This window comes from Mus caroli, chromosome 7 (assembly GCF_900094665.2).
Source record: "Mus caroli chromosome 7, CAROLI_EIJ_v1.1, whole genome shotgun sequence".
Lineage (NCBI taxonomy): Eukaryota > Metazoa > Chordata > Mammalia > Rodentia > Muridae > Mus > Mus caroli.
The window spans coordinates 147,411,253-147,438,465 of record NC_034576.1 but is presented as its reverse complement, the minus strand read 5'-3'; the positions used below and the strand labels follow the sequence as shown (position 1 = coordinate 147,438,465).

The 27,213-nt window shown below is 52.3% G+C and overlaps 1 protein-coding gene across 1 annotated transcript in view; it reads left to right on the top strand.

The window, feature by feature from the left end:
• The window catches only part of Tpcn2 (two pore segment channel 2), a 30,344-nt gene extending 25,465 nt beyond the window's left edge, over window positions 1–4,879 (top strand). The window contains exons 18-25 of the mRNA XM_021167410.1: window positions 292–391; window positions 1,025–1,096; window positions 1,620–1,693; window positions 2,019–2,097; window positions 2,231–2,313; window positions 2,845–2,926; window positions 3,272–3,354; window positions 4,104–4,879. Coding sequence (XP_021023069.1) covers window positions 292–391; window positions 1,025–1,096; window positions 1,620–1,693; window positions 2,019–2,097; window positions 2,231–2,313; window positions 2,845–2,926; window positions 3,272–3,354; window positions 4,104–4,182 — 652 coding nt within the window. The 3' untranslated portion in view covers window positions 4,183–4,879. The remainder of the gene's footprint in view (window positions 1–291; window positions 392–1,024; window positions 1,097–1,619; window positions 1,694–2,018; window positions 2,098–2,230; window positions 2,314–2,844; window positions 2,927–3,271; window positions 3,355–4,103) is intronic.
• Window positions 4,880–27,213: the final 22,334 nt, after the last annotated feature.

The following is a 27,213-nucleotide window of genomic DNA, read 5'->3' as shown; positions in this document are numbered from 1 at the left end:
GGGCTATTCCAGGAGGTATGGCCCTGGCTGAGGGAGATGTGGCTGTGGGAGATGTGGCTGTGGCTGTGGTCGTGGCTGTGCTGGGAAGTATGATGGACGGTAGCTGTGACAATGGCTGCCTGGGACGGGGGTGTGAGTAAGATATGGCTGGGCTCAGCCTCCCCTTCTCCTGGGAGCTTTTTCTGCCTGGTGTCCATACAGTGATTATTGCTGTCTGTTCACCCCTGCTGCCTCATCTCCTCACCCCTCTGCTCCCCCGGACCCCCTGATGTGGCTCCTGTGTCTTCCTAGGAAGCCAGAGCAGTATGGCCCACTGTCACTCTGGGACATGACACGATTGATGAACACACTGATTGTGTTTCGCTTCCTGCGCATCATCCCCAACATAAAGGTGTGTCTCCCCACCATGGTCTGGGGCCAGGACACTCATCATTAGGGCCCCTTCAGAGCATACTCTCCACCCTCACCCCCTTGGCATTCTTAAGCTGCTGGGGTGGGGCCACTGGATCAAGAACCCAGACATCCGTTTCTTTTTAACCTCCAAGTCACAGAGGTGCAAACCAGGTCTTAGTGGGCTAGCAGGCAGAGGGTGGTCACAGGGTGTGGATGCTGGGCTCTGTCAAAGGGACCTGTGATACAGCACCCACAGGAAGCTGGGGATATTCGGGGAATATGTGAGCATGTGTGTGGGTCTTGTGTATGTGCACTTGTGTGTGTGTGTGTGTGTGTGTGTGTAGGGCTTTGTACATTTGGTGAGTGTAGATGTGTACAGGATAGATGTGTATGAGTGGCTACAGGGAGTAATGTGTATAGGTGTATAGATAGATGGCTTTGAGGTGAGTATCTAAGAATGTCCAAATGTGGGTGGATGGCTATAGAGCACTTTGCTGGTCCATTCTGCCCTACTGGTCAGGGTAAGGTGTGTGTGTGTGTGTGTGTGTGTGTGTGTGTGTGTGTGTAGAGAGAGCATGGAACACTGTTGTCCTGCGGCAGGAAGAGTCAGTCTGAATCTTCTCACCCACAGCCAATGGCTGAGGTAGCCAACACTATCCTGGGCCTAATCCCGAACTTGAGGGCATTTGGTGGGATCCTGGTGGTAAGTCCTGGGGCTCTAGTGGTGGCCTGGGTGGCCTGGCTCTGGGGAGTCCAACTTGGGTATGGTTGGCCTGCTTCTGCTCTGGCAAGGAGGCCCACAGCAATGTTAGGATGCCAGACGTTGTTGGCTCTTTCCTTCTACAGAGGACCTGGGGTTACTGTCTCCACTCTGTTCCAGGTCCTTGTGGTAACTCTCATGACCCCTGGGTCATGTACCATAGTGAGAAACAGAGAGGAACTTGGGCCCCCATGGGCCCAAGCTTGAGAGTTTGGGGAAAACTCTATTGTAGACATACTTTAGGGCTTGTAATCATGTGTGTCAGACAGAAGCTGAGATGTGCCTGGGCTTCCATTGGGGTAGCAGGCCTACAGCTGGAGAACCGGGGAGCTGCCCAGTGCTTCTGGCCTCTTCAGATTCCATGTTTAAGGCATAGGTGTCCCTAAACCCCACTGCCTCACCCCCTTTGGCCCCAACCCGGCCCCGTGGCTGCACTGACATCGCCTCCTCCTCTCCTCCCCCATAGGTGGCATACTATGTGTTTGCCATGATCGGGATTAGCCTGTTCCGAGGTGTCATCGTGCCTCCCGGAAACAGCAGGTGAGGGGCTGTCTGTGCCTGAGGGCATTAACCTTAGCACTGAGGGCATGCCAGGGGGCCCTCCCTGCTAAACGTTTCTTGTAGGTGTCTTGATTTGGGTGTCCTGAGCACAGCCTCCCACCCAGGGTCTATGCTGACACGTCGCTGGGGTGGGATTGGAGCCCAGGGTTCTGGGGATGGGAGCCCCTTGGGTCACACATATACCCTCCCCCCCCACCCCCACCCCCCCCGTGGTCTGAGTTGACTCTGGGCTGGAAAATGGGGCAGTGCTCAGCTGTGCAAACCCCTGGCTACAGCCATTAACCAAGGGCCACCGTGTCTTCAGCCTGGTTCCCAACAACTCAGCTGTATGTGGAAGCTTTGAGCAGCTAGGTTACTGGCCCAACAACTTTGACGACTTTGCTGTAAGTTCTCTGCCTTGTCTCAAGGTCTAGCTTACCTGGGACTCCCCCTCTGCCTTGTCCCAGTCCCTGTTCTCTGGTTCCCCCTCTCCCTTGTCTCGGGGCCCTCCTGGACCCTACCTCTGCTGCCCCGTAGGCTGCTTTGATCACACTGTGGAACGTGATGGTGGTGAACAATTGGCAGGTGATCCTGGAAGCCTATAAGCGCTACGCAGGCCCGTAAGTCTCTGCCCCAGTACTGGCTGTGAGATGAGCCTTACACCAGAGACCCAGGGCTTGGACTGAGAAGCAACCCAGTTGCTGACCTGGGAAGGCTGTCCAAGCTATCTCCTGGCAGGCTTCGCTTTTATCCATGCTACACTGGGAGATAGCCAGGGCCCCAGGCTTCTGCACCCTGGTGTGCAAGTGTGGTTTGAAATAGATGATTGATTGCCTGGGTTGTGGGGATTTCTATGGGGTAGAGTCCTGGGGAACAGTCAGGTGGCTCATTTGCTCAGAGCTCAGAGAACATAGCGCAGCAGGGGGACCTGAGTTTGAGTCCAACTTGTACCTCATGCCAGGCTTTCTCTGTGGCTCTGGCTTATTTCCAACCCTGGTGTCATGGGGCGTTACTGCACTATATACTGTATAGCACTATATACTTTAGCAACAGGGTCTGAGGAGGCCCCACAGATGTTTATGGTAGCTGTTTGTCTTGCTGGAGTGATCTCACCCCACTCATAGTGGGTCCCGGCCCCTTGCCCTTCACAGGTGGTCAATGGTGTATTTTGTGCTATGGTGGCTGGTGTCCTCTGTCATCTGGATCAACCTGTTTCTGGCTCTGCTTCTGGAGGTACCAGCCACCCCTGTCCTGTCCAGGCCTGGGATTGCCTACTGAGTTGTTGAGAGTTTTGGTGGGTGAGCCCTGCTAGCCAAGACTACAGGCTAAAGGGAGCCTGATTGGGGACCTCTGAGCTGCTTGCTCTGCTGGTCTATGGGGCTCTTAGGACCCCAAGCTGGCTTAAGGGTGAAGCTGGGCATCTTGCTGTTTCAGGGGTGTGGTCTCACAGGCTCTGCATCCAGATGTCTGGGTTGGGCTGCCCCCCACAGTGACTGTACTGTGACTGCAGACTTGGAAATGGGGGCTCAGAAGCTGGTATCACATGGGTACTTACACCCTTTCTCCCTCCTGCTCCAGAACTTTCTCCACAGATGGGACCCTCAAGGCCATAAACAGCTCCTTGTTGGGACCAAGCAGATGTCTGTGGAGCTCATGTTCAGGTGTGGGCTTGGGCGTGTCTCCAGTCCATGGGACTGATGGAGAGGGGTATGGGTGGAGGAAGGCTTTCTGGCCGGGCTCCTCTTCCATCCAGTCATCCGGACTGCTGCTGAGCTGGCAAGAGATGCTCACAGCATGATGGTGAGCACTTCTGTTTCTACCAGGGCCTTGTATCATGTGCTCTGCTTAGGATCCAGCACATGGAAAGGACCATCTATCTTCCATTGTCTTGTAGCTTCTGGCTGGTACCATGGGACACAGCCAGGTGGCTTGAAGGAGCCACACCTTCTCCTCTTGTGACACCATGGAGTGTGTCCTCTGCTTGTATAGGAGAGTGGCTGTCATCCCAGGGTCATCTGTCCTGAGCCCCATTTTCTTTCACTATAGTGTTGGCTGTGTGCAGTCAGCTGTATTCGCACCAGTTGGTGTGAAAGGGACTTTCTAGGCTTCCAGGATTCTCAATTCTCTTTGATGTGAGGGTGGAATCCGGGCTGGGTACGTGCTACACATATACACTACATAGAATCCGTCCTTAGCCCTCTATAGTGTGCTTATCAGTGCAAACAAAGGTTGTTAGCATCTGTCTTCCTGAGGCAGAATCTACGTGTCCGTGCCCGAAATCCTGTCTCTGCTTGTTTTGAAAGTACCTCCTGGTTGGGAACTCTGAGACTGGCCACTTGCTGACTTTGCTTGTAGTCTCTGAGAGGCCTGCCCCTCTGAAGCTTTTGTGTGACTGTCCCCCACCCTGCAGGGATATCCTAGAAGAGCCCAAGGAGGAGGAACTGATGGAGAAGCTACACAAACACCCACACTTGCATCTGTGCAGGTGACATCAGAGTGGCTTCCTTGCTGGGGTGACAGGACAGAGATGCTGGCCTGGGCCCATGCTGTGGAGGAAGCAACTGGTTGAGGCGGAGCAAGAAAAGATGGTGCCTGGGTCAGACCACTCAGAGACAGACGGAGGCTGAGACAAGGACTCATCCTCTGTGGTTGCTCAGCAGTAGCCACGGTGTAGCCTTGGCAGACCATTGGTTGGCACCACAGGGCCTCGTTCCTTGATTTGCTGCTCCCCCAAGCTGTCTTGGTGAGACTTGCTAAGGAGAGAGAGTGACTTCCAAGGGTCCTTCCTCAAAGCCAGGAAGCAAGAAGGCCTCAGCTCTCCTTGATACCCACAAACTTATCTGTGCCTTCAGCCTCAGTGGCATTTGTGAACCCAAGCCTGCACAGAACAGTAAATGGCAGGTCTCCAGGACATTGGGGTTGGTGTCATGTGTAGAGAATGTCACCTCTTTGTTTCAGTGCTATGGATGTGATGGGGGTGTCCCAGGGGTGGGGAGGGTGAGGTCACAATGTCAATCATTTTCTGTTTTATAAAAAATGAGATCATTCTTACTCTGACCTCTTTCTACTTCAGGGTGGTTGGTTGTGGGTTATATAGGTTGTGGGCTACACAAGAGCTCCAGGTTGTGAGGTATGAGCTCCCACTTGTGATGAAAAACATCCCTTAGTAACATGCACTTGTGAGCCCAAGGTGGCCCTGTGTTGTTTGTCCTCAAGGTTTGTAGGACAGCAGAGGGAGCTGGGGGAGGAAGGTGGGAGAGGGATCAACTCAGAGTACAAGGAGAAGGGATCGACTCGGCTCTGAGGCGGACCGACCTCTGGATTTCTCGTTTCAGATGCAACTCTGGGGGTTGGTGGTGGAGTTTCTTGGGGACCTTTCAAGCTGTGGGCTGGCTCCAAGTGACGTCTGCCTTGGGCACTGACACAGGATGGGGGCCTGGGGCTTACTCGTTTGTAGGCTACGGGTCCCTGGGTGTCTCCATGGTCTGGGAGAGGAACCCGAGGGAGTGTGACTAAAGGAGCTTAGGGAAGCACAGTGCTTAGGCTGGAGTGCAGGAGAGGTGCCTGCTCCCTCCTTGGGAGTCTTAGGCTCCCAGCACCCCAGGAGTGGCTTAGGAGACCTAGTCATTTCCCTGACACCCTCAGTGTGGAGCCTTTAGGACTCTTGAAAACAGTCTGGGACCTGCCCCTCAGTAAGCTGCCTTCCTGGAGGGTGAATTGAAGCCCACACTACTGGAGCCCAGTCATGAGCTGGGCCAGTTTCTTGTGTGATGGCTGGACCTGGCATGGAAAAGCGCTGTCTCTGGTCCCTGACCCCAACTGCTAAGCCTTGAGTGCCACCTACTGGTGAGACGGGCTCTGTTGAGCTATCCATGCTTGGAGGCCTCTGAACCACCCCAGAAGCGGCCCCTGGGTTTTCCAGGCCTGCTCACAGTCCCCGGTTCTCGCCTCAGAGTGAGCCTGACCTGGTACCTGTTAGGTGGATGTCAGTGACCTGGTTCTGCCTCTGCTGTCCAGGGGCTGCCCACTCCACCCAGAATCACCCACCCTAGCTTTTGTGCAGAAATGCACCCTGCAGGTCATTTTGATAAGAGCGAGGTGGGTGGAGGGAGTTGATTTCCACTCAGATGGCCCTGCTCTCAGTAAGGATACGTGGGGTGCTAATCACTGGAGGGAGTGGAGGGACCAGAGCAGTGTTCTAGGGACCACCACAGCTCACCCACCCTGTCCATTTCAAATGCTGTGAGTCACTAGTGGCCCTGGTGGGACAACCTATTCGAGGAGTGTGGGCTTGTGCTTCTCAGGGGCCTTCATGGCTGCTCTGAGGGTTTCCCCTGTTTTCTTAGTACCGGGTACTTGGTACTGGGTACAAAAGCTGGGTAGCCTGCAGCGCCCAGTGTAGAATGGAGCTAGTGTCGCACACAACCCTGCTGGCTGTCAGAAGAGAAGGTGGGTGTGGGAGACCACTGAGGCTGAGGAGTCTGGTGCTGGGGTCAGCAGGAGGCATGTACAAAGACAGCTGGTGTTGTTGGAGGGGGAGGCTGGGCCTGCCAGAGTAAAAGTGAGCTCTTGGTGAAGTGAGGCACCCTTGGCCTGAACCCTGAGCTTGGGCTGCCCACACATCAGCGGAGTACTGGGCTTGAGTTGTTAGACGTGTTGAGAGTGCACACTGGGAGCCGACGAGGGGACCTGAGACATGGAGCTTGCATCTTCCTGGAGATCTTAGCCTGCCCCACGAGTGCTTACAACCTGAACACTGAAAATGGTTATTTTCTATACCAGACACCTTGAACAGAAGCTGCCACCGGGTTCTCCTGCAAGTCCCTGATACCCAATCCCAGGCCATATTGGAAGCATTGCCTAGACTTGTGTGGCTCTGCCTCCCTGTCTTTCGGGACCCATCCAGGCCAGACCTGGGACTTGCTAGGTCCTTTGAAGAGCAGCCAGTGTTCTTAACTGGCAACCATCTCTCCAGCCTACTTCTTCCAGGTTCAATCCTACACAGTGGACTTTCTGGCTTCCTCTTTCTCCCAGTGGTTGCCAGTCTCCTTAATGTATGTCTTTGAGCAATTTCAAGGACAGTTATCCAGTGACCACCAGCTACTGGTTCCTGTTACTGCCCACCCCACTGGCAGAGCTATCCCACACTGCCCTTGGCTCAAGTCTCACCCTGAGGGCTCACAGTAGCCTCCAACAGCCTTGAGAGCCCTTACTTGTCTAGGTCAGCAGTCTTCATCCTTGGAGTTGCATATCAGATATCCTGCATATCAGATATTTACATTATGATTAATAATAGTAGCAAAAATAGTTATGAGGTAGCAACAAAATTAATTTTGTGGTGTGTGTGTGTGGGGGGGGGTGTTACCACAATGTGAGGAATGTCATTAGGGAGGTTGACATTTCAGCTCTTTGTCTGGCCAGAAACACCAACACTCTGACAGCGAGGCTCCGGATGCTTTGTTGCTGTAAGAGTACATGTAAATCACAGATGGGTGCAGGACACACACCTTTAATCCCAGTGTTCAGGAGGCAGAGATAGCTGGACCTCTGTGTGTTGCCATCCTGGTCTACATACTAAGTTCTAGGACATCCTGGGCTACAGAGTGCGACTCCATCTCAATCAGAACAAGCCCCACCTTGGGAGAAGAGCTAGACTTGTATGTTTTCTCACTTTGTTCTTAAATCTTTGCTGTTGTGTCATTTGATATGGGCTCTCTTTGGAGCTCCTGGTAGCCCTCTTCCTGAGTACCCCACCACAGAGATCAAGGGTGAGCCTCCCTCCACCTCTGGTCTGAGTTCCCAGAGAGCTACTGGTCATCCATCATAACTGTGTAAACAGTGCAGTTGCCCTCTGACTCCTGATCATAACTATTTGATCATAACTATTTGAAGACTGGGAATGTGCCCAGGTCTTGTTGCAGCTCTGTGATGTGTGGAAGTAGCACTATGGTAATCTGCAGTTGTCATCCAGATGTGGTCTAAAGTGTCTCTTCATGTGGCTGATGGTGTCTTTGGGTGGGGCCATCCTGGAGCCATACCCTAGGGCTACTGAGATGCCTGTAACTCTGGGGCCCACAAGAGAACCCCTGTCCAGGTGCCACAGGAGGTGACCAAAAGGGGTAATCATTTCGTGGGGAGACAAGGATGGAGAGAAAGGGGTGTGGGTGCCTCGTGTTCTGGGCCTGGTGCATGTTCATGTTTGACTTTCTTACATGTGCTGTATTATGTGGAACATTAACATGACAGAAGGGGGGCCACAGAGGTGCTGGGCGGAACTGAGTCCACTGTTGAGGCAGAGGTGAAGACTCAGTCATCATGGGCAGGGGTGGTGGAGTGTGGGTGAACAGGGCCTGGAATGGAGGTGCTGGCAGGGGAGAGTGTTGGGGTAGCAGCTGGGTGGGGTCAGGGTGGCCAGGTGGGGTTGGGGTAGGTATGTGATCCACTCTGTGTGTGTGTGTGTGTGTGTGTGTGTGTGTGTGTGTGTGTGAGAGAGAGAGAGAGAGAGAGAGGGGGGGGGGGAGGGAAGGAAGGGGGAGGGAGAGAGGGGGGGGAGGGGGGAGAGAAAGAAAGAGAGAGCAGTGGTGGCTGCAGCAAGAATCCCACTGTTCTCTTTTACACTGTCACCTGCAAGAGCAGATGGTAGCCACCGGGCCATCTTCCCGTTGCTTCCTGATGGCCTCCTCCTGTAGGTGGCTGGCTGGAATCCAGGACTGATGCCTGCTCTGTTGCTGGGGCCAGGAGCCGGGCGTTTGATGTGGTCTTAGTCTGCTCCTCCTAGGAGTAGGCTCTTGTCCCTAACACAGCCCAGATTGAGTTTCCAGCCTTGGAGATAATTGGTGGTTTTTATTCACAGGTTAGAACAGCACCTTGCTTCAGAAAGAAATCCCATGGAGCCTGGGCACACCACTGCTCTTAAACGTTAGAGGAGGCGTGGGGCTCAGGTGACACGCCTCACATCAAAGTGGCCAGCAGAAGCTGGGGGCAGCAGGCGGGCATCACCCTGCCCTCTAATCACACTTTGGGGGCCTAGGCTTTTCTTCTAGGTCATTCAGTCAGAGCCTCACCAGGCAGGAGTGCGGCACACACCTGTGGGGCACCTGGCTGCCTCCTGCCCTACAGCAGTTGGCTAATCCAGGTAGGGACTGGGGCCTCAGCAGCACCTGTCTCTAGGTGAGCCGGGCCTTCCTCCCTGCCTCCTTGGCCCTGATCCTTTGGCCTTTAATGGGAGGTGGGGTTCTCACATAACCTGGGGCTGGTCTTGTACTCACCCTTTTTCTGAGGGTGACCTTGAACTTCCGACCTTTCTTCTTTTGCCTCCCTAACATTGGTATTGCAATCCTGTGCCACCAGGCCCAGCTCGTGTAGTGCTCGGACCAAATCCAGGCATCATGCACACTAGACAAACATACCACCAACAGAACCACACTCACAGCTGTGGACTCTTCTTTTCGCCACAGCTGAGGGGTGCATTGCCTTCTACGGTGGACAGGTGAAGAACACTACCTCACTGAACCCAGAGTTCAAGGCCTGGCACTTACCAGGAGGACTCTATGGACATAGTTCTGGCCCCTGTCTCAAAGCTTCTGATTGTGAGGGTAGATGAGGGGCTGTTCCTAGAGCTGAACTGGGCCCCCTCCTTCCCCCTCTTTGCCTTTCCTTGTTTTTAGCCAACAGGAGGAACATCCACAGTTGTGGTTGCTTTTATTCTCAAAAGCAGCCCTGGAGGAGCACAGTTAACTCAGGCGCTTCACCACAGCTCAGATGACACAAATGGTCCCCTTGGGTGGTGGATTCAGGGAAGAGCAGTACCCTGGTGCTGTTGTCACCCCATCCCCATGGAGTTGGGATGTGATCCTTGGCCAGCAGGGTTCTAGCAGGAAACCCTCTTCTCCATGGAGAACCTGGTTGGAGCATGTCATGTGCAGGGGCAGAGAAGGACTCCTAAGAGCTGCTGGGCAGAACTTGAATCCCACAGCTAAGCCACCACCTGAAGCTCCATGCATGAGGTGGTCAAGGTCTGGGCCCACTTGCTTCCTGCCTTGGTCTTAGATATGCAGACCATGTCTCCTGTCTGTCCCTCTTCTGGAGGAAGTGGTAGGTGGTGAGAAGCCCAACCTCGACCAGGGACTTCCTGCAGGGCAGCTCCCAGGTTTCAAGGCTTTGGTAACTAGTAGACTGTTAGCTTCCCTGATATTGGTGGGGGAGGGGCGCCAAGAGACTGGATAGGGGTGGGTGAAAAGGCTCTGGAGTGGCTAAACCTTCTTCTGGGGTCCACTGTCTCCTTACTCCCTACCCAGGGCTGGGAGCCATTAGTGACCAACTGTTGTACTTAGAGCTCAGGACCGGCCAGGCTGATGGGCTCTGCTGCAGGGGAGACCCCACTCTGCCTGGTGGTCTTGCATGAGTTCTGCTTGCCACAGAAGAGAACAAGGGCCAGTCTTGGACTGGGTTGAGGGAGGCACCTCTTGCACTTAGGGATGGCAATTCTTGACCAATAGTTTCCTCAGGCCTAGCGCATCCTTCACGTTGGAGACCCCTGAGAAACCAAAACCACTGTTTTTCAGATAGGGAAACTGAAGCCAGAGAGAAGAGGGACTGCTGCGGCTGCGGCTGCGGCTGCGGCTGCTGTGTGGCCTAGATGGGGTGGGCCCTGGGCATTTGTTAGGGCTAATCCATGGTGGTTTCACCAAACTCAGGCTGACTGCAGGATGCAAGAGGCTCCCCTTTCCCCTGGTGACAAGCATGTTGGCTCATAATGGTTGTCAGCCTGCCCCTAAGGGCCTCAGCTCTGTGTGAGGCATCCATTTTTAATCCCACTACACCATTTTTAAAAAATCATATCTAGTGCTTGAGATTAAATCCAGGCTTCATGCATGCCCAAGCACATGGTCAGCGTGAACTCCAGCCATTTGTGATTACTAAAAGAATAGGACTCTAGTGTCTTGATAATGAGCACTGTAATACTTTGTGTGTGTGTGTTCTTCCCATGTATGAGTACATGTGTGTACATGTGTATGTGTGTACATGCATATGGAGGCCAGAGAATAACCTCAGATGTCTGCTCCTCAGGAGCCATCTACCTTGTTTGTGAGGCAGGGTCTCCCACTAGCCTGGAACTCACCAGCAGGCTTTCCTTTCCCTGCGCTGGGGCTACAAGCATGAGCTTGTCATTCCTTATTTTAACATGGATTCTGGGGTTGGACTCAAGTCCTCAAGCTTGCCGGCAAGTACTGCACCATCTAAGCGATTACCCCAGCTCTGTAAGGCTCTTGGCAGGACCTGAAGCTGTTGCCCTTCTCCTCTGCACCTCCTGGAAACCCCCACCTCCCAGGGCACCTGCATTGGTGAGAGGTGGTTTGGGGCAGAGGCCTTGCTTCCCAGGGGATGAAGATGACAGGTGTTGACAAGCTGCCTTTGGGACCTTGGGCTTCTCCCCATGCCTGATCAGACACTGATGTAGTGCCTGTCTGTCCCCAGACCTACCGGACACCCATATACTGTCCTGGTGCCTTTGTTGGGTCCTAGGATAATTCATCTCTATGTCCTTGCTCTCCCCTTCTCCAAATCTGGGAAGCCAAGGGTGTTCTCATCATTGGATGGCAAAATAACTCAACCTAGCCTAGCCCACACTCAATTCTGCTGCTGTGGCGTCCCTTGGGCTTAGTATTGGAGGACATCCCTCCCCTGTCCCTTAACATTCTTTGGTGGATTGAGGGCATGAGAACCAGGATCTGGTGCTGATCTGTTTACTCTCTTCAGTCTTTTTTTAAGACAGAGTGTATAGTTGTTTAGCCTGGATGTATGTCTGTACCACATGCATGCAGTGTTCTTGGAGACCAGAAGATGACACTGGATTCCCTGGAACTGAAATACAAGACAACTGTGAGGCACCATGTAGCTGTTGGATCTCTAAGCCAGGTTCACTGGATCAAAACCAGTGCTGGCTCTTAACTGCTGATCTAGCTCCAGATCTTTAGATGTCAAAAGGGATTCCTGAAGGAGCCGTGTCTCATGTTCTCATGAAAATAATCTGATAAAATACATTTATAATGTGTGTGTGTATGTGCATGCGTGCATTCGTGTATGGGTTGGGGGCAGGCGGTAGGAGCATGTGCTTGTCACAGTATGTGTGTGGAAATCCAAGACAACCTTTTGGTAGTCAGTCCTCAAGCTGAGGCCAGGTCCCTTGTTTGGGGCACTGTGCAGCATCCTCTAGGCTGGCCAGCCTACACACTTCCTGCTGGTTCTCTTGGCCGCCTATCTCTCATCAGGAGTGCTGGTACCATATATGCACACCACCACTTCAGGCTTGCTTTCTTTTTTATTATTTTTAGCATAGGTTCCTGGGATGGAACTCAGACCATCAGAGTTACAGTGGCAAGTAGTTTCACCCACTGAGCCCTCTTGCCTGTTGCAGGGATCTGCTCATGTGAGCTGCAGAGGTGAGCCTGCTAGGCTTCCCCTGACAGTGGATCTGCAGGCCCCTGGGCCTGGCCTTATGCTTCTCGGTGTTCTAAAGCACTCCACAGTGCACTCCAAGTACCCAGAAAGATGAGATGTTGGAAGATATAACTACCTTCCCCAAATCCTACCCTAACAGTGATAATGTATGAGCTATTAGAGTCAGAACACTTTGGGTAGGGCAGAGATGAGGGTCAAAGCTTGGATACTTACTTAGACTTGGGCACTTTCCTGTGCTCCAGGCCTTTGCACATCCACAGGATCTCAGGCTCTGTCTTGGAACTGTTTTCAGATTAGCCTGAACCACCACAGAAGTGTGTGTACTAGAGAGCAGTTCAGAGTGATGGGATCACCTGGCAACTTAATACACTGTCATGTGTGTGATTTCTAAGGGACAGGTATACTCACATCTGTCATCTCAGCACTCAGGAGGTGGAAGTAGAAAGGTGGGGGTCACAAGGGTGAGTTCCAAGCCAGTCTGGGCAACACGAGACCTTTACTTAATAATAATATAAATATAATGAATAATTATTGTTTTATAAAAAATAAAGAGGATTAGATACAAGTTACAAAACACATGAAACTCAAGAAGAACGAGTACCAAAGTGTGGACACTTTGCCCCTTCTTAGAATTGGGAACAAAACACCCATGGAAGGAGTTACAGAGACAAAGTTTAGAGCTGAGACGAAAGGATGGACCATCTAGAGACTGCCACACCCGGGGATCCATCCCATAATCAGCCTCCAGACGCTGACACCATTGCATACACCAGCAAGATTTTGCTGAAAGGACCCTGATATAGCTGTCTCTTGTGAGGCTATGTCCATGCCTGGCAAACACAGAAGTGGATGCTCACAGTCAGCTATTGGATGGAACACAGGGCCCCCAATGGAGGAGCTAGAGAAAGTACCCAAGGAGCTAAAGGGGTCTGCAACCCTATAGGTGGAACAGCAATATGAATTAACCAGTACCCCCGGAGCTTGTGTCTCTAACTGCATATGTAGCAGAAGATGGCCTAGTCTGTCATCATTGGAAAGAGAGGCCCCTTGGTCTTGCAAACTTTATATGCCTCAGTACAGGGCCAGGGCCAAGAAGTGGGAGTGGGTGGGTAGGGGAGTGGTGGTGGGGAGAGTATGGAGGACTTTTAGGATAGCATTTGAAATGTAAATGAAGAAAATACCTAATTATAAAAATTGGAAATGGAAAAAAAAGAAATTACAAAAAAAAAGTAAAGATACTTTTAAGAGTAGATAGTGGTAGTCATATGTTATCTCAGTGGGCTCAGAGCTACCACGGAACTGTGGTTACTATGTGCATTTAGGGGTGTTGGTGATACCATTTGGTTTTCTTGTCCAGGATTCCTGGCCCCTAGGGACCCTCCATGACTGTTGCAGCGGGGTCTTAGTCTGTCTGCTGGCCTGTGGTGTTGGAAAAGCTTCTGTCTGGCTCTTAGCTTAGCTAGGGCTTAGCCCACTTGCTTGATTGTGCGCATGAGGTGATCCAGTTGCTCCATGAGCCCCACACTCTTAACTTTTAGATGCCCCCTGGGCAGCTGCTTCTCCTAACAGAGTTGGGTGTGGCAGGCATGGTTATGCATGTCACCTGTCCCAGGTACTTCAACCCCAGGGAAGAAACCCATGGCACAAGACAACCTCCCCACTACCAGGCTCTCTCTGCAGCAGCTGGGAACATGGGAGCTGTCCTGGTTCCTAGGCTTTAATGTCCATCAGAACTTGTCAACCGATTGCTGAGCCCCACCCTCAATTTCTGGCTGGGTGGGGAGTCTATGCTAAACTGCTTCCTGTGATGTACAAGTCTGGGGATGCACTCTGAGAACGGTTATGTCTCTCCTTCTTCACCCCCAGTGACCTCCAAAGGTGTCTCTGAGTCCTAGTCCCTAAGCACTGTGTGACTTTGCCTGGGGATAGAATCTGCAGAAGTCTCTAGAGATCTTGAGGTGGAGTCACAGTGGGTAAAGGGTCAGCCTCACAGAATGACTGGTGTCTGTGTGAGGGGAGACAGAAGAGCCCTGTGGTGATGGAGGTGGACATCGAGTGATACAGGTATGTCTTGAGGGAGGCCTGGGAATCAGGAAGCCAGAGCTAAGGAAGGCTCCTCCCTGGGCCCTTTGGAGGGGTGGGGCCCAGATGCCAGCAAACTTGGATGCCTGGCTTTGCAAGCTGTGAAGGGAGACAGTCTGGTCTGTGTACCCCAGTTGGTGGTGACCTGTCACAGAGGCTTGAGGCAGCTCAGCCCTCTGTGGGTGCTTCTTACCAGCATCTCATGCTGATGATGGACCCTTGGCCACCAGACTCCTGGGGTGGGACTGGAAGTCAGTAAGGACAGAGTGGCTTAAGAGACAGTTTCTGACTGTCTCTATGTAGTGATCCAGGGAAGCAGGTTCTGTCCATGTCAGCTTGTCACTTTGTTCTGAAGTGATAGCATTGGAAGATATCTGAGCTGGGCTAGGGCTACCAGTGGGACAGAGTGCTGTCCTCTGCTGAAAACACACTGTCCTGAGCTGGAGGGGTCCATAAGCAGGCACATGCTGGCTGGTACTCACCGCCGCCTGCTTAGATGGGGATTGTTCTAGACATTGTGGATTGATCATCCCCTCTGGGATTTGTGGACCTCAGATAGATGATAGATAGATAGATAGATAGATAGATAGATAGATAGATAGATCGACCTACTTAATGGTGATTCTTAGGAGATAGTATCTGGGGATTTCTCCAGGCCAGGGCACTATTCTGGACCCTTCTCCCACTGCTTCTGTTTCCTTGTGTATAATTTAGGAATGACTTCACTGACCCCTGGACCTGTAGGCACTCTGGAGAGCACAGCTCCTAAGAAAGGCTTTGGATGGTATGTATCATCACTGAAAAATGGCTGTCAGAAGCCTGGTGTGACAGGGCAGCAGGGAAGGGGTTGCATTTCTCACGGGCTCTCTACTTGTCACGTAGTTTGGGGACTCTTTGACAGCACCTCCTTCACCTCTGCATCTATACAAAGGTGCTCCGTCCTGTGTTCACCTGTCTCAATGGGCATTCTAAGCAGTGTCCCTCCCCCAGGTGAGGTGTACACTGGGACAGCTGGCACCTGTATGCAGACCCAGATGCCACTGATGTCTGAGGCCCCAGTGGGGCCTGCGGTCGGCTGGTGTCACCGGTACCTTGTAAACCCACAGGGTGCCCAGAATTGGCTTGGGTAACGGGATGTGTGTCCTTCATAGGGTCCAGCTGGTAGTATGAACTGGCACCCAGAGGTGTTTTGCATACAGGTGAGGGCCTGGGGCAGGCGCAGATTATCCAGGAGATAGGAGTCCCAGACCAGTGTACCTGAAATCCCTGATTTGTCCAGCAGAGGACAGCAGAGCTCCAGTGGTAGTGGGTGGATCCTATCCCAGTCCGCTCACCTCCCCACTCTAAGGCTAGACTGGTGGTTACCTAAATGATCTTCCTTCCTATTTTCATAAAGGCTTCCTTCTCGGCTGGGCAGCTTTCCTTGACTGCAAGGCCCACGTGTATTGTCCTCTCTACTGTCCCCCCTTGCCCATCTGAATGTATGTGTAGATCTTCTGGCCTAAGGGACCCAGAAGACTGTAGGGCAGGAGTGTGTCCCAGGACTGTCTCCTCTCCCGGCCTGGCTTGTCCCTTGGTGTTCCTCTTGTCTGATGTGGTGTGTATTTTAGGGGTTCCCTATCATGGGCTTTCTCTGGCTAGAATGTTAGCCTCACCAGGATAGAGATGTAGTTTGCTTTTGGCCAAGTCCCAAGTGCTCAGGGAGGAACTGGTATATAGAAAGATGCCCAGGAGGTATCTGATGGGCAGACTGATAGGTGGAGAAATGTGTGGGTGTCCACTTCTGGGTCAACCACATGGTTTCCACTGTGCCTGTGAGCTGCCAAATGGGTCCAGTTTGGGATGCAAATCTGGCCATGTTCTGACATATCCTCTGTCCTCTATGGACATTGAAAAGTGTAGAAGGCACTGAACCCTGAATGGGGAAATGGTTGACCTTGGGCTGGGCCGGTGTTGGAGCATACTCTGGGGTGACAGTGACCACCATGGGGACTCTGACATGTGCAGTTTAATGTGCACACATGATTATCCTTATTTCCGTTTGACAGGAAGGAACTGGAGCTCAGACCTTAATAGACACCTTCCCCACATTAACATCCCCCTCCCTTTTCTGTGTGTATCAAAGCTGATGCCTCAAGAAAACAGCTTGACACTGGCCATGTGTGTGGACAGAGAAACTGTGATGGTGTCACTGATGTGGTAGGCAGCTCAGACTTGGCAGGGAGGGGGTAGGAGAGGGGGAGGTGTGAAGTCACTGCCTCCCTAGGGCTCAGAGTTCATGGCCCATAGAGCCCAAAGCATTTCTCTAATCAGGTACCTTCAGCATTTTTGTGAGATGCCAAGAATGTGTTTGGGGGCACCAGGGACCGGTTGGCCTTGCTTTCCCCTGGCACATAAACTACCACATAACTAAAGAGCAGGAACTCCTCGTGACCACAGCATGCAGAGCGGTGATCTCTGCTCCAGCCAGTGGTGGTGGCTAGTGGCCAATGGAGGGGAACTCCAGGCCAGGCAGAAGTCCGGGTGGTAAAATTGCCAAGGGGTAGGAGACAAAAGCCCTCCTCTGAATACACTGAGGTGGACTACTGGCTTCTATTTTGTTTCCCCTCATGCCTGAGTTCTCAGTAAAGTGACAGGGATGGATTCCACATGTTGAGAGCAGTTGATCTGCCCAAACTCAGGGTGATGGGTGTGGTCCTGACCTCCTGGAGTAGCCTTGGCTTTGAAGCCAAGCTGGCTGTATGCTTTACACTGCAAAAAACCCCACCTTCCCATTCTGAGTCCAAGGTCAAGGTGGGCTGGTGTCCGTGGCCTTTGAATGTTCAGGGAAGATTCTCCCTAGCTTTTGGGGTTGCTGATGTCACTTATGTTGTTGCTATGACCTGACAAAAGTGACTTAAGGGAGGAGGACATCACTGTGGCGCACAGTTTGAAGGGATACAGTCGTTGTCACCCCCACCCCACCCTGCCAGCTCTCCTCCCACCCCGTGAGGAAGCAGAGAGGGGAGTGATGGTGTTCAGTTAATTTTCTTCTTTTCATTCACTCCAGGACCCTCAGTCATGCAATGGTGCCACCCACATTCAGGGTGGGTCCCCCTCAGTTAAACCTCTCTGAAAGCTCCTTCACAGATATACGGATAGGTGTGTCTCCTCGGCGAGTTTGAATCCAGTCAGGCTGCTGCTGAAGGATGGATCCTCACACTGAGTCACTCCTGCCCCACCCCCATGTACTGTTGTCTGGCCTCCCCTTCTTCCCAGTGTGCCTACCTCCTTTTACAAGGATGCTAGAGCTGGCCTTAGGACACGTATTCCAGTGTGAGTCCAGCTTATCTGTTCACACCTGCAAAACCCTGACTAACCAAACCTATGAGGTAGGCTGTGCGTGGGGTTTTGGGACACACTTGGCTTAGCACGGGCATTTTCTCCGACAAGCAGTGTTTTCTTGCTGGCAGGTCCTCTGGCCTCACACAGGGACTGCCTGCTCCCAGTACTGTTATGAGTGGACAAGTACTAGATGTGGCAGATGGAGGTGGAGAGGAGGGGAGAGGAGAATGTAGGACAGGGTAGCTGTGGCATTCCTTCTCAGCCCCAGACTACTCTGTACCTTGTGGCAGTTGGACCTCTATGAAGTTTGTCATATATGATGATGGGAACAGATCTCTCTATGAACCCAGCCACTCGCTGGTTCACAAAGGTGATTGCAATAACAGAGACTGTTCCTGGGAGAACAGGGTTAGCATCTTCAGAGGAGACCCAAGGGTCAGTCTTGGGTCCTCCCTCTGCCAGGTGGTTCACATGCATTTTGTACTTTTGTACAGTCCTCTTTAGATGGCAAATAGGGACTATTCCTCCATCGAGTGTCTACAGGGCCTCCTGAAGAAAACCTTCTTTTCTCTGGAGACTGCTCTACTTCATGATGCCTCAGTAGTACCCAAGATGAAGCTGGTCACTGCCTCAGTTTCCTGATATATATTTGGGGCTTGTCCTGGCTGCCATGCGCAGGGTCATCATGCCAACAACACAGAGCCATTCTCCCTGCTGTTGGCCAGCAAGCCAGGGGACCCAGGAATGATAATTCCAAGAGGTTATTCCAGTTTGCTTATGGTGGGGAGACCACCCTGGATGAGTTTAAGACCATGATACCCAGCCCTTAGGTTATGCCATTAACAGCAGACATTTCCTTGCATTGAGCTCTCTTCTGCCCGTGGGATGTATGGGATTCCCATCCCTCTGCTTGGACTCCCTGTGCTTGAATGAACAGTGCTGTGTCAGCTGGCAGGGCTGTGAACTTTGTAGCTTCCCTGTTTCCTTAGTCTGAGCTCCTTTGTCACAGAGCTAATGATCCCCAAACAAGTGGGACAGTATCCTTAGGGAGTGCCCATTTGAGGGGGCCCTACTGTGGGTCTTTGTAACATGAGCCACAGCCCCTTGAGCCAGGGTTCCCATGGATCAGAGGGGCACACCTGTGCTCAGCACCCCCTCCAGCCCAGAAAGACAACCCTGGTGTTGCCTAGCCCACAGTGTATGGCCCCACTTCACCTGGCTCTCAAGCCAGTGGGAACACAGAGAAGGACTTTTGATCTTGGGAGGGTAGCACTTTTGCCAAGAGCCCCAGACACCGCTGCCTGGCCTTGTCCCAAACCTGCTTCCTTCCAGAGCTCCTGGGAAACACCTTTGAAAAATGGCTCTAGGCGGCGGGCTGTGGGGCAGCAGACCTCGCCCTGGGCTCTTCCTTGGCTACTAGCCTGGGTCCCAGGACGCAGGGCCATATGGCAGGTTCATAAATTAAGCCAGAGTCTAACATTCTTGTGCAAGGGCCCTGGAGGCCAAAGTGCCTCCCACACGAAGCCCACTCTGCTTCTGCCAGCCTGGGGCCTCATGAACTCACCCTGTCCTAGGGCTTTGGGGTGGGGGTGGGGTGCAAAGGCCTCCAGATTTCCCTCTGGAAACTTCCATGAGTGGTCCAAGCAAACAAGGGGTCTCTCCTTACTGTCTGTACCCTCATAGGGGTGATCCTCTGAGGCTAGTTAGCCAGATCTGAGCCTGGATGGGGACTTGATTTTAGTCATGTGCGGTCAGGGTAGTTATCTTTAATGAGGGCATCACGGACATTTCCTTGTAAGTTCATTCTGAGGATATGTTTGTACAGTACGCATTTTCCCACAGCTGGGAGACAATGCCCTATCCCTTGCCAAAGATCACATTTGCCACCCTCGGCCTTTCCAAAGCTGGAAGGTGAGTCTGGACCCTGGCCAGGCAGGAGCTGCCAAGGGCTCTCATTGATCACTATCAGGGCCCATTTGATTAATATATCACGTGGATGCAGGCCGTGCTTGGCTGGCCCCCTAGCATCCTGCTGTGGAGGGGCTCTGTGTTCAGGGCTGGGCTGGGGATGGCTGGTGCCCACACCGGCTCCAATGACCGTGTGCTGGCCTTGGCCTGGGCCTGCTCTCGGCTCTCTGAAGCCCTTCCCATGCCCCGCTCTGCTTGCCCAGTGCAGACCTTTGCATTTCCAGTTTATCCAGATCCACAGTGCAAAACCACATCACCTAAGCCCAGAGCCCTGCTGGCCCTGTCTCCCAGGCCTCCGTGGGAAGATGCCTCTGGGCTATTCTCTAAGCCTGTGGGCATTGAGAAGGGAGCAGGTCCCAGATCCCTGTCCTCTATGAACTGGCCTGGTGGGGACAGAACCAGGTGCTTCCAGGGTACAGTATTAAACCTACTGAGCGATTCCAGGCAGGGAAGAGCCGGGCTGTCTGCTCTAAGGGAGGCACGAAGAACAGGATGGGGCATCAAGGGGAAGTGTGGAGGATTGTTGGTGATCCCAGCTCCTGACTGGGAGAAAGAGGGTCCTGACTCAAGGGAGCCATGGGCAGAGAGCAGAGGGAGCACTTGAGGTCTGCCATGGTGGCTGAGGAAGGAGGGAGGAACATCTGTGGTAGACTGTGAAGATCGGAGATATGCTAGCTGTACTGAGAGGGTAGGTAACCAAGGTTGCCTCGTGGGTGAGCTGTGACCACTGGGCCACACTGGCAAGCATTTGTGTTCTCCAAATAGTCAAGGCGCTGCTTTCTAGGGTGGGAGAAGTCTGAAGGGGGAAGGGCCTGCAGAGACCATGGTATGAGGCTGTTGTAGCAAGAAGGCCTAACCCTAGCATAACAGAAGCATGGCCATGCTTCTGGAAGGAGGCCTGGACAGCCCCACAGTGATAGCTTATGTTGGGCAGATGTAGAAAGCCCTTGCATGGCCTGGGATGTACTCTAGGGAGTGAACATGCCATGTTAGGAAGACCCTAATGCCCAGGTACCTATGCTAGGAATACCTGCTAGACACCATGGTTTGTTGAGCATATGCCCTGGTTTCTACCTCTTGGATCTTCTTCTGTGAGAAGAGAACTCCATGGCCCTCCCCAGGGCTGTCACACATGCCGTGCCTACTCCTCTATTTAAGGAGAAGGCTCTTCTATGCCGGCTCCTGTGTCAGGCTCTGGTGCCAGTGTTGTAGCTCTCTTCTTATCCCTGCCTGGGCCCCTTGGTTAGAAGACCCCCTCAGTCACAGCCCCTGTGTCCTGCTGGCATGGCTTCCTCCCCTCCCCTCCCCTCTCCTCTCCCCTTCCTCCCTCCCCCACCCCCACCCATGGCAGTGGGTTACATCCTTCTCCAGTTCAGACCCAGTCATGGACTTCTGCCAGCTATAGCCCTGGGTCCCATGAGAAGAAGTGTCACTCACCGTTCAAATGCTTCAGCTGTGGTCCTGTCACTGTCCCATAGGAAGCCTGCCTGCCTTAAGGGCAGTGCCCAGGACAGATAATCTTGTGTAAAATGGGGTCTGAAAAAGATACAAACTCATAGTCACACACCTCTGTGAATCTAGCACTCAAGAGGTAGAGGAAAATGATGGAGAGTTAAGAGCAACCTTAACTAGGGGTATGTAGTGGGACCCTGTCTCTAATAGAAGGGAATGATTTATTCACTCCCAGGGCCTGTGGTCATGACTTGCTTTGGCCATGTGGGGAAGGTAATACAGTGTTTGGGTTATTCCCATTGTATGGTGTTAGGAGCTGGAGTTAATCCTCCCTGGTGCTTTATGAAACCACCTCCAGGGAGTGGTTAGGGTCAGATGAAGTCAGGGTAGGAACCTGAGAATTTTAATGGCTTTACCAAAGAGACAGACAGACAGACAGACAGCTACGCCTGAGCACATGTATACACCCCATGTCTCTGTAGGATGCTCTGTGCTACCAGGGACACCACTAGCAAGAGAACTAATGCCAAGTGCAGCCTGTAGTCCTTTATCAGATCCATGAGCCAAAATCAACCAAATAAACCTCACCCAGCCTGGGCTACTCTGTCTGACAACAGAAAGCAGACCAACAGGGATTGCAGGCCAATATTCTGCACCATCCTTCTTAGCCAGAGATCCAATGGTAAGGGTCCTGTAAGAGACGTAGGAAAAGACTTGGGAAAGACAAGTGAGGCACAAGTGTAGACTGGGGATGCAACCATAGTCACAGAGCACAAGCAGCCACCAGAGGCTGGCAAGGCAGGTGGTGGGATCCTTCCTCTGGAGGGAGCATTGCTCTGCCATGGCTTGGTTTCAGAACTGGTTGTCTCTGAGGAGGTAGAAGATTTAGTTGCTTTTAGACTATTAGGCATGGGATCATTTGTTGAGCATCTTTGATGTCTCAGCTGATACCCACTTCCTGGTGCCCCTCGGGGGAGCCTTGTCATAATTAACTTGAATGCTCTGTCATGGCCTCTGGCCACTTCTAATCACATAAGAGGAGCGTGAGCTGAGGTGGTGCCATCCCCTGCTTGGTGCACACGGTCTCTGCATTGTCCTGACATGAAGGAGAGTGTGAGGCACATGGGTACCCACCGGTGGATGGAGTGAAACCAGGGCCCTTGAACAGGGGACATAAGCTAGATGAAGAGCTCGGATGCAGGCTGTGGAGGTGTCCTGGGAGGGGACTCTGTGAATGCTGCTTAAAGGACAAACACAGGCTGAGGAGAAACCTGGCCTTGTCCATTGACTGAGATCCTTGTCCAGTTCTAAGGAGACAAAGAAGGAAAAGGAAATTGTTCTACCGAGACAACGAGGTTTGTAGGGGGATGATTAGTTTTCTCTACCCACCCATCCATCTGCTCCTTTACCACCCATCTACCCAACATTCATCCATGTTGTATGTATGTATGTATGTATGTATATGTATGTCCCCAACCTTCATTTATTCAATACTCATTTATCATCCATACACACACCCATCTATCCATCCACCCACCCACCCATCCATCCACCCATCTATCCATCCATCTGTCCATTTCCCCCAACATTCATCTAACACTCCTCCAATTATTCATGTCCCCAACATCCATCTATTCAGCATCCATCCATCCACCCAGCCACTGATTTACGCCTTCACTCATCTATTCACCTACTCTCTCCACGTATTATCTATCTCCCTGTTCCACATTCATTCCCCGCTACCGACTCACCTCACCACTCTCCTGGTTATCCATCTACCTGTCCATTCAATATCTATCAACTTAGCCATCTCTCCATTCAATATTTACTAACTCATTCATATGTGCATTTACCCATCCACCCACCCATCCATTCACCAGCCAAAATAGTTCTTTTCTTCTCCCTTCCCCTTCCTCCCTTCTTCCTGCCTCCTCCTATCCTCCTATCTAGCTATTCATCAGCCAAATTAATTCTTCTTCCCCTTTCTTCCTCTTCTCTCCTCTCCTCCAGCCATCCTTCTTCCCTGTCTCTCCCTTGGTGACCCCTGTTCTGTTGGGAAATGGGATCTCACGGTCAGGATGGGCACCTCCAGACTTTCAGCGCCCAAGCACTTTGCTCTGGCCAAGTCAGCTGAGGGAACATGTGGACCTAAATTAGGCAGGTGTGAACACCCCCTGGAACTCCCGTGGGCAATTTTGCACATCTTTCCCTGTCTGTTCATGAGTACAGTCTGTTCGGACCTTTGGAACATTCCTCAGCTTTGATTGAATGTGGGAAGAATCATTTATGGAATTAGCATATAAATTGGCAGAGGTCAGCAGCTCTTACACTAGCCGGTGCTGTCAGGCGGGGCAGCTGTAAGATGAACCCTGTCTGGTCCCCACACTGCTCTATTGCTTCCAAGACACTAGAGACACACTTTGCTCCTTTCCCAGACTAGCAGCTCAAGGAAGGGTACATGTCCTCCTGATGATGGCCACAGGGAGAGTGGATCCTGGCCAGGGAGGAGGAGAGTGTGTGGGAAACTCCTCCAGTGCACTGGCTTGTGGTGGGAAGAGCTTCTCACAGAAAATCTCATGGCCTGCAGGCAAGGACAAAGTTATGCAGAGGGGAAACCAAGGAATAATCATCACCCTAGTTGTCATGTCTGGCATCTTCAGGGGCAGGCATTTTACAGGTTTTATAGCCCTATGACTTCCAGGACTTCTGGACAGAGGTGGCCAGTTGATCATTAACTGTTTGCTACGTGTGGCATTTCAAATTCTAGCTCAAGATAGCTCAGTCCAGACTCTTGATTCCGTCTAACCATTGGGCCATGGCTGGGCCATAGGGGTGGTGCAAATTCCCCTGATGCCAGGGACAGGGCCCTTGTGGTGGTCCATGGGCTCCCCCATGCTCTGTGTATATGATTATCCCTCTCTTTAGGAAGCCTGGTGGCCTTTGACCCTGGAGTGTCTACCCTAGAGGGTGTGGCAGCTAGATTCTTGCCATCCTCATGTCTGCGTAGGCAGGCACTGGTGTCTGAGCATCCCTCTGGGGCTGGGGTCCTTACACCTCTAATGGGTCTCTAGGCCTGGCCAGGAACTTGCTTGGTCTTCTTCAGCCACTTCGTTTCTTACTGCTGTCAGGGAAGAGAAATGGATAATACTTTTGGTGCACAGTTTCGGGTGTGTGTGTTACAGTCCATCACAGTGGGGAAAGCACGGTAGCTGGAGGCTCTGAGGATGTGGGAGCATGCCGCTGCTTGCTCTTGCCTCAGCAGATCAGGAAGTAGAGAGTGATGAACTCGGGTGCTTAGCTCACTGTCTCCTTATTTGGTCTAGAAGCCAAACACAGGGAATGGTGCTGCCCACATGCAGGGTGAGTCTTCCCTCTTCTGTCAGACCTCTCTGGAAACATTGTCATGGAGATGCATGGGAGGAATATCTCCTAGGTGATTTCAATTCCAGTTGAGTACATGGTGCAGCCTGACCATCACATTCAGCACCTGTGATCTCCAGCTATTAAAGATTCCTGGCAGAGTTGGGCTGTTGGTCAGCCGGAAGCCTTCTATACTGACTTCATGGATACCAGAGCCAGGCCAGTCAGCTGCCATGGGAGCTGGAAGTGTGTGTGTGTGTGTGTGTGTGTGTGTGTGTGTGTGTGTGGTCTAGAACTCATAGGATCAAGCAGTCTTTATACTTCAGCTTTCCAAGTAACTGGGACTAGAGACACAGCCCACCATACCTCATATGAGTAGGGTTTTATTTTCATATTTATACTTTTTATCAGGCTTACAAAGCATTTTTGGTAGAATCATAAGAAAGAAAAAGAAACCCAATATGCATGCACCTATGACAAGCAGGCTTCTGGTACCACCTCAGTCCTGCCAACAGCCCCAAAGACAAACTCTTGTGGAGTACGCTGCTCCTTGCCCCCCACCCCCACCCCCAAGCACTCAGCTTGCCTCTCTTTAATTCTCCCTCTCTACTGTCTCCTCTCCTGTGGCTGGCAGCTTCAAGTGAACACTTCCAAATGGCACATTTCAGCCTGGGGCTGTAGCTCAGTTGGTAGAGCGCTTGCCCGGCATGCACAGATCTCTGGGTTCCACACCCAGAACCACATCAACTAGACATGGTGATGCTTGCCTGTAATTTCAGCACTTGGGACACGTGTTCAGAGGGTCAAGGTCATCCTCAGCTACACGAAGAGTTTGAAGCCAGCCTGGGTTACATGAGACCATATTTCAAAATAACACTAGGCATGTTTTGTCACTTTCCCTGGGCTCAGCACCTCCATGGTGTTGATAGATACCATATTAGCGACCTCTTTCCTGGATGTGTGGGAGGCTTTGGGGAATCTGCCCTCCTTTTACGGCTTAGCTGAAAGGAAAGGGTCAGTGAAAGCGCACAGACCTGGACTAGACCCCACCCCAGCTGCTGCGTGGCCTTGAGCAAGCTCTCTGACCTCTCTGAGGCTGGCTTTCCTTACTCAATAAAACAAGCAGTCTGGGAGCACCTTGGAGGATCATCAGGGAGCCTGGGCACTGGCTTGAGTCTGGGACTACATCATGGATGGATTCTGAGTGTTATCCAGGGCCAGGGTAAAGGCTGGGAGATGGTTTCTGGCTGCTTTAAAGTGTCACGGGCAGGAGGGGACTCTGAAGTGTTGTGGAAAGATGGCTTCCATCTCACCAAGGACAGAGATTCAGGTTCAGAGCATCTTGCTGCTGGGAGGGCTGGGGACAGGTCTAGGCTCTGCCCTCACTTGCCCTGGGGACCCCACACTCTTGCGGTTCCCTATATGTTTTGTGTAGTGATGCCAACCCTCCTGCAGCTGTTCAGAATCTTAAAGAAATGGCTTTTGAGGACCTTGGGTCCTACACTGACCAGACACTGGCCTTCATCCAGAGTCCTGTGTGCACACACTGTGATTAGAAAAGGAAATACCAGAAGAGAAAAGGCCCATATCTGAAGGAGAGGTCCACCTTGGCCCTCAGATAGGAAAGGTCTCCCACCAGTGGAAAAATCTCCTCTTCACTCAATCTGTGAAGTGTGGCCTTTAAGGTGTACTGGGGGAGGGACTTGGAGTAGCTTTATTGGAGCAGAAGGTGACCGGCCCATGTACCATTGCCCCATGTTTGAGAAAACAGTATTCATCTGACATTGGTGTTTATCTGATCTCCTAATCAGAAACCACCACTGTACAAGTTAGTGCTCGGCTCTCACCTAACCTGCCAGGCTCTCCACTCTGTCACAAAGCCTGTGGTGACACCTGTCACTCTCACATCATCCCTGACACACACACACACACACACACACACACACACACACACACACACCAGAAGTGGAAACTCTATTTATTTATTTATTTATTTTTAATTTCCCTTTCATTTTTTGAGACAGGGTTTCTCTGTAAAGCCCTGGCTGTCCTGGAACTCTGTAGACCAGGCTTGCCTCAACTCAGAAATCCACCTGCCTCTGCCTCCCAAGTGCTGGGATTAAAGACGTGCACCACCACTGCCAGCTTAGAAGTGGAAACTCTTATACTATGGTGTGGATGATAATAGTCTAGGTCCTCTCTGAAGAGTCCATGGACACCCTGAGCACTACAGTGCGGTGTTCAGACAAGACCAGGGTTTGCTCAAGGTCACTAGGGAGAAAACGTCTTGGCTTCTTGGCCCTGAAGTCTTGGTGGTAAATAAAAAAGGCTCTCCCTCACAGCCTTCCCTAGCAAGGGGGCATGGCTGAGGGCACTTGAGGGTTCAGGGCGTGCCATGGGAAGGTGGGCTAGGGACCCTGTGGAGGCCTGACCTTCCCAGGACTCCTCACCACCAGCCTACAGCCAGGGTCCCTGGAGGAATTCTGCAAAGAGAGCTGTTTCCCCTTCAAGGAATAAAAAGCACACACACACATTCCTTCGAATCAAAGGTGTGTCCCGGGGAGGGCGGGCAGGCCCCTCGGCCGGTGGCCCTAGCACGTGACAGCCTTGGAAGCTGCTGGCACTAACTCCAGCCAGGCATTTGCAGTAGATGGTGGTGCCAGGAGAGGGATGGTGGCCTTTTACCAGCCTGGCACCTCTGCCAGGTGACGACCTCCTCCCCTGGGGAGGGCCTGCTTTGTTCCATGCTGGCTAGACAATCCTGAAGGGCACTGGTGTTCACTGAGCCTTCTGGGTCTGGCTCCCTGCTCTAGCCTCGGTAACCACACTGAATACCTGCCCTCTTAGCCAAGGGTCAGGGGCGGGGTGGGTGA